Genomic DNA, 12,755 nt, shown 5'->3' with positions numbered 1-12,755 from the left:
CAGGAAATAGCCGAAGCTTCTGAAAACGCCGCTACCTATCTTAAATTCCATTCCTCATTTTTCTTTTCCACAAATCCTCCTGAAATGTACTTCTTATTATTCTTTATAATTACTGATTTTCTTCCTACTCTTTTTTCCCTCTGCAGCCAAATAACAGAAAAAGTTGGAAATTCGAAAAAGATTATTGTTAATGACATGAATACCCCCTCTTGTAAAACTCTTATGTGATTAGATCTGCCCATTACAGTTATCCATATTTAATTTCTTGTGCTGTACTACTAATTAAATTTTGTTACTATATTTAACTACTCGTTATTAAAGAAAAAACATATTCCATCCTCGTTTGCTTTGACCTTTGAGTCGGTGCTATATAATTATACATTCATGACATATCACGTGACGAATCAAATATTTGGCTGTCGGTTCCGTGACAACCTATTCTACAGTTCATTCTTAATATTCATGATGGATCTCGTTAATCACGTGATAATTAATAGGCGAATCCAAATTAATAAATCACGTGATTATTATATTGCTCTACTTTCTTGACCAGGGCGCCTTGGTTGATTTGAATGAGTTTATTAGCTATTACTGTAAACATTTAGCCCTATTCCACAGTTTGACTTGCACGACATATTCATACTTATTATTGTTAAATGTCTTAAAACTAATCTACCATAAACCCCAATGCCTTGGTTAAAAGATTCAGACTTTATTTGATTTAACTGATTAACGAAATTCGGTATAATCAAAACAATAATAATCACAATGATTAAATGAATGGATTGAATTCTTTCACACCAACGCTTCAAAAATTCAAATCACCACATACTTTTAATACTAACTGTAAAAATAACTGTACAATTATAGGTAGTTAACAAGTTTAAAAATCCATCAAGATGCAGCAGCAAAACCAATTTGCTGATGTTCATCAATGAAATTTGCCATGATCACATTCACATCCTCCAACCCTACACCGATGCACAAAGAGCTCGACGACTCCTGCCCCACGACCTTCACATTAGGGCCATCCCTGCATTTCCCCATACATTTGCACCCTGAGACTGCACCTTCAATCCCCACAGCTCTCCTGAACTCTTCCAGCAGAGCACCTGCGCCTGATTTCTTGCACTTGCCTCCCATACACACCTCAATCTTCTTCGAGCAAGATGGAGAAACGGAGCAGCTTATATCCTGCACACTGCTTGAAGAGCTAGGCTGCTCCTCCTCGGGCGAGGGGAGAAGAGAGGCTGGTGCAGCATCAGCTTCGAACGAGGGTGGAATGGATGGTATGATCGGAGTTGGATATGATGGAGCTGTCTCCTCCTCCACCACAACCTTGGCTTCTTGTAAGATGGTTTTTGTAGGTGTTGCGCACTTGAGGCTACTCATGTCGAAGACTTCTCCGCATTCACTGTCGCTTGATTCGGAGGAAGAACTTGATGATGATGACATCTCGCAGTTAGCCCCAATTTGTGCTCGAGCTGCAGCCTTCATTCTTGCTTTCTCTTCTTTGATTCTTTTTTTAGCTTCTTTCTCTTCTGCCTTCACCTTCTGCAGCTGCTCCAGCAAAAGCTGTGTTGCTTCCTGCAATCAGAGACATAAATTGTTCAAATCAGCATCAATTTCGATTTGAAACAAAAGAAAAGACTCTGTCTATATGGTAAATCAAACCTAGTAGCTCAATTTGTTGATTAGATAAGCCCTACCTAATACGAAATTGAAAAAGTTAACTGGTTAAATAAGCCCTAGGATGATTGAAGAACTGGTGAAACTGAAAAATAACTCTAATGAAATCAAATAATCAGATTGATTCGCTAAACTAAAATTGGGAGGATTTTGAAGGAACTCATACTGTGATCATGTTTCCTTTAATCTGATCAACGAGCGAGCTATCAGAATCCATTCCAAATCCCATCTGAGAAAAGGTTGACAAATCCCGAGACAATCCCTTAAGCAATTTCAACTGCTTCTTCATCTTCTTCACCGACTTCTCCTTAACGCTCTTCACTTCCTTCCCATTCATCACACTCATCCTCCTCCCTGAAACCCCCTCCTCGGAATCGAAGCTAGAGTTATAGTATTGGAGATGACCCCGATCACCGAATCCAGATGACAATACTCTGTTTTTAGTCCTCCCCCGCCGCAATCGAACGAGATTACCAGCATAATTCCCGAGTTCTTTCGTCGACGATGAAGCAGCGGCGGTGTTTGGAAAGCGAATCGGTTGCTGGAGAGCCATGGCAGAGGCGTCCATTCTTACTGTCTTCCTCTACGCGTGAAATCGATTAAAGAGAGAGAGGGGAAAACGAGGCGAATGTGAGGAGAGAGGCTGGGGATTATTTATTCCGAATAATCTCAAGCCCACCGATGAAGAACCGATTCAAATAAGGGTTAGGTAGCGTGGAATCTGGGGATGGATTTGTTGCTTCCATTGTTAAGAAGGAATCCAACCAGAGATCGGGGATGAACTCTACGCCTACGTGGCGGGCTGTGATTGGCTTTGGGTGACGTGTGCTTGGCGCCAGTGCGCGCGAGGCCGTTTGAGTTGGACACGCGCTTTTCTTGAATCCACATGCGATTAACCGCTGGCGCTTTGGGGTTTCTCGCGCCACCCCGGATTACACGTGGCGGGGAATTTCCACGTCAGCATAGGAATTTATTTTTGTGTTAGAATATTCGTAGCATATGGTATATAAATTATAATAATGCTTTTGTAATAGTTACTACCATCACTAGCATATTCTTTAGTGAATAGTATGATGCTTTATAACTTTAATAATTGAAAGTGTCAAGAGTTATGGTGGATTTAAGGGATTGGATCCCCTGTGGTAAAAACACAGCAACGGTTGCTGTGGCATGAAACGGCAACGTTTTGGAGTCAATTAGTACTGCCTTTACGTCCACAACTTAGCTTTCCCATGCTTTACCTTTTCAGTTAAGCTAACAATTGTAAATGATTTATTTGATCAATGGTTTTATATAATATTGCACTACTATATTGTCCACAATCCACAGCGGTTAAATAAGAACTATTTAATAATTTATTGAGTACTAATTTTACTTATACAGTAGTACTACTTTGTTGAATAGTAGTATTCATTTTTTAGTAAATAAGATTTTATCACTTAATATTATTTTAACTAATAACTAGTACTAGAATTATAATAAATAAAGATAATATCTATAAATTTTTATTTTAAATCATAAGCAGCGCTTATTGATTGCAATCACAAGGCACATGGCATCAACATAATTCAAGCATGATATAGAAATGGGCCAAAGCCTGAAATGGTGAAACGGGTAGGATACGGGTAACTGGACCGCCAACGGTCTTCCTGAATATGTGGAGGGAAACAAAATCAAACAACCAAAATCGCCTTTCTCCCCAGATTTACCCAACAACAAAAATTCACAATCGCGCTTCTTCAGCTCATGAACAACAATAACATTGTCAACAATCAACGCAAATGACATGTAATTTGCGGCAATCCACACAAATTATACAGTAGATCGAATCGCGACAGTGTCAGGGTTAAACAAATGGGATCGTACAGGGCGGATGAGGACTACGATTACCTGTTCAAGGTGGTGTTGATCGGCGATTCCGGCGTCGGAAAATCAAATCTCTTGTCACGCTTCACGAAGAATGAGTTTAGCCAGCAGTCCAAATCCACCATCGGCGTCGAATTCGCTACGCGGTCTATTCAGGTCGATGATAAGGTCGTTAAGGCCCAGATTTGGGATACTGCCGGCCAAGAGAGGTGTTCAATCCTTTCTATTTTCGATTTTCCTCAAAAAATAATTCCTGTTTCATTCTAACAATATTTGGGCGTTTATTTTGTGATTCACATTTTGTATAGGAGAAAGGTGGAGATAGAAATATTTGGAATCAATTCATGCTTTTTTTTATCAAATGATTTCATCTGATTTGATCATATGTTCCTCTCGATTTTGTTGAGTAAATGATTTTTCTGTAGGGGAAAGATCAAGGATGATTTTAATTTTCACAAATGGAAAGGGATGGTAATGATAAGTATGTGATTTCCTGTTGAAACTCGAATTTAAATGTAGTTCTGATGAAACCTATGATTGGATTTGTAACTATATGAAACTGTAATTCATATAATTTCATACATTCAACATGAATAATGCTATGAATTGGCATGATCTTATTACCTATCTTCAACAGAAGCTTCTTCTTCTGTAACATGTTCATGAATCTAAGTCTGATTAGTAGTCATATTGATTAGTGAAAACATGGACCTATTAAAATGTAGAAGAATCTAAAGCTGCATTACTAGTCATTTAGATGAAGTTAATAGAAGATTATTGGTGTTTTCCTAAATCTTGAAAGTCACCGATCGATATGTGAATTTTTGCTTTGTCCAAGTGCAGGTACCGTGCAATCACTAGTGCATACTACAGAGGTGCAGTTGGGGCTCTACTCGTGTACGATGTGACACGCAACGTGACCTTTGAGAACGTAGACAGATGGCTGAAGGAGCTCAGGGGGCACACGGACTCAAACATCGTGGTGATGCTGGTAGGGAACAAGGCAGATCTGCGTCACCTACGCGCCATCTCCACGGAGAAGGCCAAGGCCTTTGCAGAGAGGGAGCACACGTTTTTCATGGAAACATCGGCCTTGGAGGCCTTGAACGTGGAGAGTGCCTTCACGGAGGTGCTGACAAGCATCTACCACGTCGTGAGCAAGAAGGCTCTCGACATAGGGGATGACCCCTCGGCTCTGCCAAAGGGCCAAACTATCAACATTGGGAACAAGGATGATGTATCTGCTGTCAAGAACAGCGGCTGCTGCTCGGGCTAGTTTTTGATTAGGGAAATAGTGATGGAATCTTGGGAGATGTATAGTAAGTGCCAAACCTTTCAATTCTTTAGTTGTTTGGTTGTGTTAACAAAAATGGGATTAGATTCTTCAGTTCGACAATGAGAGGATGTGGGATTTATTGATTGATTCTTAATTAGCAAAATTCTATTTTCATGCAATAGACCAATGTTTAGGTAAATTTGTAAGGGCATCCACAACCAACATTCCTTCACATTGTTGTATGTGCCTTACTATACTTTTTAGTCTTATCTCTTACTTAGAAACAACATCCACAACTCATCATTTTTTGTATAATTACTACTACTATTTTTTCGATTTCTTTTATGTGTAATTTATTTAGCACGATTAACTTCTAGAGAGACACCATTTCTTGAAGCAGAATACTGAATACAGACAACACAAACCCTTTCTATTTGGATTCTGGAACCTTCCTCATCTTTAATGGAGTATCATTTGGCTTATTCAATTCCTAGTTGTCTATTAATATTGGAAAAGAAGCATCGTTGTATTGAGTAATCAATTAATCATGCACTGTGTTAATTGGGACTATAATTGCCAATCAGCAATCGTCAACATAACAAAATAACACGCTTTACAACGTGTTTTTCAATTATATTATTGCATATATTAAAATTTATTTACTCAAGAAAGATTACATTTTTATATCCATCTCTGTCATGCATCTAATAAATTATCTTACGCTAGCTAACAATACCAATTAAAAATAACATGGAGCACCATAGCCATATTCCACCGAAAAAGATAAATAGAAATACAATATAAATTACTAATATCTTCAGAAAATAATTAGATAAGCATGAATACTTCTCTTTTAAAAAATTACTTGAAATTATAAAATTACATTTTATTGGAGGTAAAAACGATAAGCATCAATCCAAAAATTACAGTTCAAATCGAACGGTGTACTGGTCAATCACGATATGCTTCGTGCTTTTTTGGACTTTGTATTTAGAAACAAGTTAGTAGTAATTGCAATTTTATAGTACTACATAAAAAGTCGAGAAAAATATAATTGTACCTAAATAAATTAATAATTTGAAATGGCCCAGGAAAGAGGAGTCTTCCATGCTTATGTTTACTCAAAACCCATGTCGTTAATAAAAAAATGAGTTGTTGTCTATTTCAATTCTTCTTTCGTCATTAGCCATAAGATTTTTGTAAACTTGCTTAATGAAGATTTTAGATAATGGGCCCACCAACCGGCGAATTTAAATAATAATAAGGCGTACAAATGTATCCAAACTAAGGTAATCTATTTGTATATCTTATGTGTTTACATAGAAGTGGCACTAAAAAAACTTAATTTTTAAAGATATAAAATGTATCCAAACTAAGGTAATCTATTTGTACCTCTTATGCTTTAATTTTTTTCTAAATGTTAACATAGAAGTTTCACTAAAAAAACTTAATTTTTAATGAGATAAAATTTGCGATGGAATTATTTTCATTTGGAAAACTTTAAAAAATAATACTTTCTACATTCATGAAAAATAGTCTCATTTTTCATTTTATGATGTTCACAAAAATAATCACATTTCTAAAAATAAAAAGTTTCCCTCTCAAACTTTACCCACTTTTTCTCATTCTCTTTCTTACTTTACAAATTTCTCATTAAAATTTGCATCATCCACAAATGAGATTATATTTTGTGGATGGAGGAAGTAACAATTTAGGACGCAAAAGAAAAATTAATGACATGTTAACTTAATCTTTTGTTTTTAGGACGCTTCCATTTGTGTCCTCAAATTTTAGTTGAGACACCAATAATAAGGACGCTTTTTGAAGCGTTGATGGTATATTTACAAACATAAATTAGCATCCTTAATTGCATTAAAAATGTGTTTAACTGTTTTTTTTGTTGGAGTGAGGGTATTCAAAAGAATAAAATGCTAGTGTGAAAATTAGGGGAAGCTTAAATGTGCCCATACATTGTCCTATGAAGTTATTTAATTTATGCTCACATTTACATTTTGCAAGAACAATGGCAAATAGTGGTCAAGACCATTCAACCCAATCTAGGGGTAATACATGGTCACTTTGGTCACAGAGGACCAAAGTGTTAATTTAATTGTGTTATAAAATAGTAAGTGTTATGTTGTATTTTAATGTGTAATTGTAATATTGGAAATCATTTCAAGATGTTCTTTTAATATTATTTTTTATTTTTATGTGTTATGCAGTTAATTATAAAATTCAAATTCTCAATTTAAAATTTATAGATGCGCCACTATTTATGCGTGAGAACTTAATTTGTTTCAAGTATTGTTTTAGTTAATCAATCAAATCAAAAGGTACGTTATTTGCACAAGATATTATTAATCACTACAAATTCAAGTCAATTGTGTTAATAGAGCATAATTAGATTATAAAGATATTAAATAATTGCTTGGCAGCTTGGTAATGATATATTCTCATTTGCTCAGCTCTCAGCTTTGTAGAGATGAAAACAAAAATTACAATAAAATTAGCTAGGCACAATTAGTGCCTTACTCTTTAGATGGTTATTTGGAAGCAAATCTCATTATATTCTAGTTGATAATTATATGTAGTTATTATTAATTTACGCAGAACACGTTACGTTTGTCACCATAGATATATTAATAAAGTAAAATGCAGAACTTTTGAAATTCATGTGCTCTCTTGAGTTCTGGAGAAGTGCCATATTTCTCGGTACAATTATTTTATTATATAATATACATGCATAATTTTGACTACAATTTTTTATTTACTTATGTATATGTAATATACGTATAAAATTGGGGAAGTTACGCGCTGAGGCGCTTGGAATTTTTGGATAGTTTTGCTTTTCAATTGAGAAATGAAAATATCCTATTTTTCATATGAAAAAATTGAATCATTCCTACGGACTGACTGGATCAAAAATAAATTAGGTTAGCAATGAATCAAGAAAGAAATATTTATTGCCTCTACCTTCCACTCCCTAAATCCAGCATTAAATATCCATTTTTCCCTTTTTCATCTATCAGCCAATAAATGTCTTATTTCACTTTTATCATATTTGGTAAATGGACCCTACATTCCACTAACTCAATTCACTCATATTTAATTATAAAACCAATATATAAAAGTAGGCATCACATTCCACTAACTTTTCTACCCACTTTACTACATAAAGTCAAACAATTTCTTAAAACCCGTGTCGGTCAAATATGAGACATTTAATCATGTACGGAGGGAGTGAGGAGTAATTTCTATACGAAAAAAATGAACCTTTTTGTCTAATAATAAAAAAAACATCTGAAAAAAATAGTGATTGTATATGCTAGACAACATAATGCTACGTTAATTTTAGTAAATTTAGTACGTAGTATTACTATAACTAATGAAGATCTTCTACCAGAGCAAACCTATTTAATTCTATGCACATATTTTATATGGCTTCATAATTTTATACTAATATTTGCGAGGATCCAAATTAATTTCCTAATAAACCTACTTCATATATTTATCACATTGCCAGCTCATATCTCTCGCAAAATTAATAAAATAAAAAATTCTAAATGCAACACAAAAATATGGTACTAGTACTCAAGAAGCATACGCTAGAACAATACATATAAAACCTCCACATGCAGCTTAACCCCCAATTAAATCCCAATCCATACCCAAAAAAACCTAAGTCCACATTTTCCCTCCAAAACCATGAATGGATTCGTCATCGTTTCGTCGCTATATCTCCTCGCTAGCAGCCAACTAGCTCACAGCCGCTCGATCGTGGATGATCGGAGAAATTATCCGGTGTTGGTGACTACGGTGACTTGCGGTGTAAAGCTTCCTTCCGTGCGCCACCAACGGCTTGGGTTTGTTGTTTATGATCGTCGTGTACAACATCTTGCTGTCTTTCGGCGGGAAATATGTTGCCACCGGTTCAGATATGTGGCTGCAGATCATCGGGTCGGGCGTCGTCGGAGGCAGCGTCTTTCAGTTCCTCGGCACGATTCCGCAGCTCGTTATAATGCTTAGTAAGTATTTATGGATATCTCATGCATATTTAATTTTACGTATTTTGAAAGTTGGCTCTGTGATCCTAGGTAACAACCAAGTTTGCTGTGTGAAAGTGGTAGGCACCGTGAGGATGAAGTTGGAAGATGGGAGTGTAAAATTACTAAATGAAGTAAGGTATATCCCAGATGTTAAAAGAAATCTGATTTCATTGGGTGTGCTTGAGAAGAAAGGGTGCATGATTGTCACTGTTGAGGGCAAAATGGTTGTTAGTAGAGGTGGGGAAACACTACTACAGACAGAAAGAAAGGACAGTCTCTGTTACATGAAGGCTTCTATTGTAAAGGGCCAAAATGAACTACATTTTGTGATTGAGGATGATTTCATATTATGGCACACAAGACTTGGTCACCCAGCTGCAGGCAGCATCAAAGAACTGGTGAAAATGGGAGTGATCAAGGAAGTTGAGACTAAAGATCAGCCTCCTTGTGAAGAATGTGTCTTGGGAAAATCTAAGAAATTTCCCTACCCAATAGGTAAACACACATCTACAAAACCTCTAGATTATGCACATAGTGATTTATGGGGGCCGGCTCAAGAGAAATCAGTAGGGGGAGGAAGATACTACATGACTGTTATTGATGATTTCTCTGGGAAAATTTGGTTATACATTTTGAAAGATAAATCACAGGCCTTCAGTAAATTCAAGGAATGGTGTTCTAAGGTTGAAAGGGAAAAGGGGTGTGTGCTTGGGTGTTTAAGGACTGATAATGGACTTGAGTTCTTGTCCAAAGAGTTTGATGAGTTTGGCAAATCTAAAGGGATTAAAAGGCATCGAACTGTCCCATTGAATCCCCAACAAAATGGGGTGGTTGAAAGGGCCAATAGGACCATCATGGAGAGAGTGAGGTGTATGCTCTTGGCTTCTGGAATGGAGAAAATGTTTTGGGCACAGACAGCAGCTATTGCAGCAAGGCTAATAAATAAGTTAGGGGTGTCGAAACGGGTACCCGCGGGTACCCGTACCCGGCGAACCGGGTACCCGTACCCGTTTGTAGCCAAAATCTTTGTCCCGTTACCCGACCCGCACAGTGACGGGTACCCGACCCGTTTAAAATATATTATTCAGTAAAATATTATATAAAGCCAACGTGATGACTATTATTCATATTGTGTGACCATATTTAGATATTTTGAGTAAAATATACCTATAAAATCAAATGCAAACGCAAACAAATTCAAATTCTAAATCACCATTCAAAAGTCTAAATATGAAACCAAAACCAAAACCAATTAACCAACAATGCAGCCAAAAGTCTTAACAATCCAAATATCCAAAGTCTAAATATAAAATAAGTAAATAAATGGTTAACTGATCAAGCAATCATCCTTCATTTGGCATGAGCGTCAATCGTGCACTCGTTGGAGCCATGGCTTCAATCTTGGTTAAGACTAAACAAATAAATAAAAATAAATAAGAATTCTTCTTCTTATAATATGAAAAGGAAATATAAATTATATAAAAATTAGAATTATACTTACCACCATGATATTCCTTTTCTTGTTCTTCTTCATCAACGTCTTCCTCCTCTTTTTTATCCAAATCAGAAGTCTTCAACCAATCTCCGGCACAAATCAAAGCCTCCACCATCGTGCAAGTCAATGAACTTCTATATGGAGAAAGAACACGACCACCCATGCTAAATGCAGACTCAGAAGCAACACTTGAAACGGGAATCGCTAGGATATCCCTCGCCATCTCGCTCAGAACGTGATAGTGTGAATGCTCAGACCACCACTTTAATAAATCAAAGCTTGTCATTTCTTCCTTCGGGACTTTATGTCTCCTGTCCGTTAGATAAATATCAAGCTCAGTCTGATTACTAGAGTCCCCGTCATCATCACTTATATCCATACCAAACATGTTGTAACTATCTTCTTCATCTGACGTGTCCTCTATAGTCGCATCAACTGATGATCGACTAGGAGGACGAGGTGCATACCTCGCACTATAAAACACAAACAACTCCCTCATCGAGTCTGTCACCTCCTTCACCATTTCAAGACCTCGAGCATTTCCATACAGCAATTTAAAGCACGTCTCAACATGCTTCATCTTTTTCCTTGGATCAAGAATAGCAGCAATGTATAAAATCTTATTCATCTTCACATTCAATTCGGTTTCCTCCAGCCAATACTTTCCAATATTTAATTTCATCTTGGAAGCCATGGAACTTACTTCCTTGTCATTGTTCATCTCCAACCGACGAATAAGGTCAAAGATACCACACATCTCTGCGAAGAACAAATGTGAGGTGGGCTTTTTGGTGACGGAGACGATTTGCGTAGATGAGTGGAACTTCTTCAAATAGGAAACCATCTTCTTCACATTTACCCAATCTTCTTCCTCAGGCGGTCCTATAGGTTTATCATCATGCATTTTGTCACGTAAATCTTTCCCAAAATAAGCATTCATGTTTCCAAATGTAGTGAATGCCTCGGCATATGGTATAGCCGACTCTAACATCAAGTATGTAGAGTTCCATCGAGTAGGAACATCCATGCAAAGTTTCTTCTTGCAATCAATCTCTTGTCTCCTAAATAATCCAAGACTTTTTCTCATGGCCCCTATCTTTGTGGTGAACTCTTAATCCACCTCACCGCCTCCCTAACTCTCCTAACGGAGATGCCAATTTCTTTCAAACCGTCTTTCACAATCAAATTCAAGACATGTGCTGCACAACACACGTGGAAATACATGCCACCAAATATATCTATAGTATTCTTCTCCATGTGAGTCAAGATGACACTAATGGCGTTATCATTTTGTGATGCATTATCCTAAGTGCAAGAGAATAAATGATTCACACCCCACTCTGTCAATGTTTTCGCTATAGTAGTACCAATGTCAGCTCCCTTGTGGCTGTCAATCTGAGAAAAGCTTATTATCTTCTTATGCAGTACCCAATCTTTCCCAATGTAGTGTGCAGTGACACAAATGAAGCTGTTGTTATTCACCGAAGTCCAACAGTCTGTCGTGATAGACACTCTTCCCATGCCCCTTTTCTGAAACAATTTAACCAAACTTTGTTTCTCCTCGAGAAATAATTGCACACAATCCGTCCTTATCGTTTGTCTTGAAGGTATTTGAAACTGTGGACAAACAAGCCGCATGAAACTCAGAAATCCTTCCCGCTCAACAAATAAGAATGGGAGCTCATCGAGAAGGATCATCTTGCAAAGTCCTAGTCTGAACTTCTTCTGATCAAACTTCCAAGTAGTCAATGCTCTACTTTGACCATCCACGGAATATGCCAAAATAGTCTGACCACTACCGACTTCGGCATCAGCTTTCTTCTTTAAACAAGAAATTGTGTGGTTCTTCAAGCCATTTGTCCCATTCCATGCGTCTGCAACGATCAAAGTTCCACATTCCTTGCATTTTGCTTTCGTTCTTGCAACAGGGGGATTACCTTCTTCAACCATCATTTTGTCGTAGTTGTTCCAATGCACTGAGGTTGATTTCCGCTTGGATGGCACCTTACCTCTTTTTTCTTTTTCTCGATGGACTTGGAGCTTCTGTTCTTGCTTCTTCTTCATCTTCAATATCCTTAAGTATTTCATCGTCCTTAACTTGTTAATTGCCATCCGTAATAATATTGCTCATCCTAAAAAAAATTGTAGACACAAGTAATATTTCCTAGTAGTGCAAAAATGAGTATCACTAACTGTAGAGTGTAGACAATTTGTAACTAAAAGTGTCTAGCACTGGAAATAAAATAAAATATCCACTTTGACTAACTTTGCTAAAAACAAGCACATATACTTATGTAATTTCATTTAGCTGCAATAAAATATAATTTCTGATTTGACTGACTTTGCACAATTATATATCAAGTCATTTCTAATCTGATTAGCT

At 36.8% G+C, this 12,755-nt stretch overlaps 2 protein-coding genes across 2 annotated transcripts; one reads left to right on the top strand and one right to left on the bottom strand.

The window, feature by feature from the left end:
- Positions 1-807: 807 nt before the first annotated feature.
- Positions 808-2,415, bottom strand: LOC121804967 (diacylglycerol O-acyltransferase 3-like). Its single transcript, XM_042204707.1, has 2 exons — positions 1,856-2,415; positions 808-1,587 (listed from the first exon to the last, which is right to left on the bottom strand). The coding sequence occupies exons 1-2, from the start codon at positions 2,255-2,257 to the stop codon at positions 895-897; spliced, it is 1,095 nt and encodes a 364-aa protein (XP_042060641.1). The 5' UTR covers positions 2,258-2,415; the 3' UTR covers positions 808-894.
- Positions 2,416-3,263: 848 nt separating this feature from the next.
- Positions 3,264-4,978, top strand: LOC121802260 (ras-related protein RABA1f-like). Its single transcript, XM_042201886.1, has 2 exons — positions 3,264-3,764; positions 4,399-4,978. Exons 1-2 carry the CDS (start codon positions 3,544-3,546, stop codon positions 4,829-4,831), a joined length of 654 nt encoding a protein of 217 aa, XP_042057820.1. The 5' UTR covers positions 3,264-3,543; the 3' UTR covers positions 4,832-4,978.
- The last annotated feature ends 7,777 nt before the right edge of the window (positions 4,979-12,755 follow it).

Source organism: Salvia splendens, chromosome 5 (assembly GCF_004379255.2).
Source record: "Salvia splendens isolate huo1 chromosome 5, SspV2, whole genome shotgun sequence".
NCBI lineage: Eukaryota > Viridiplantae > Streptophyta > Magnoliopsida > Lamiales > Lamiaceae > Salvia > Salvia splendens.
The sequence above is the reverse complement of the archived record's forward strand: the minus strand, read 5'-3'. Positions and strand labels throughout refer to the sequence as shown.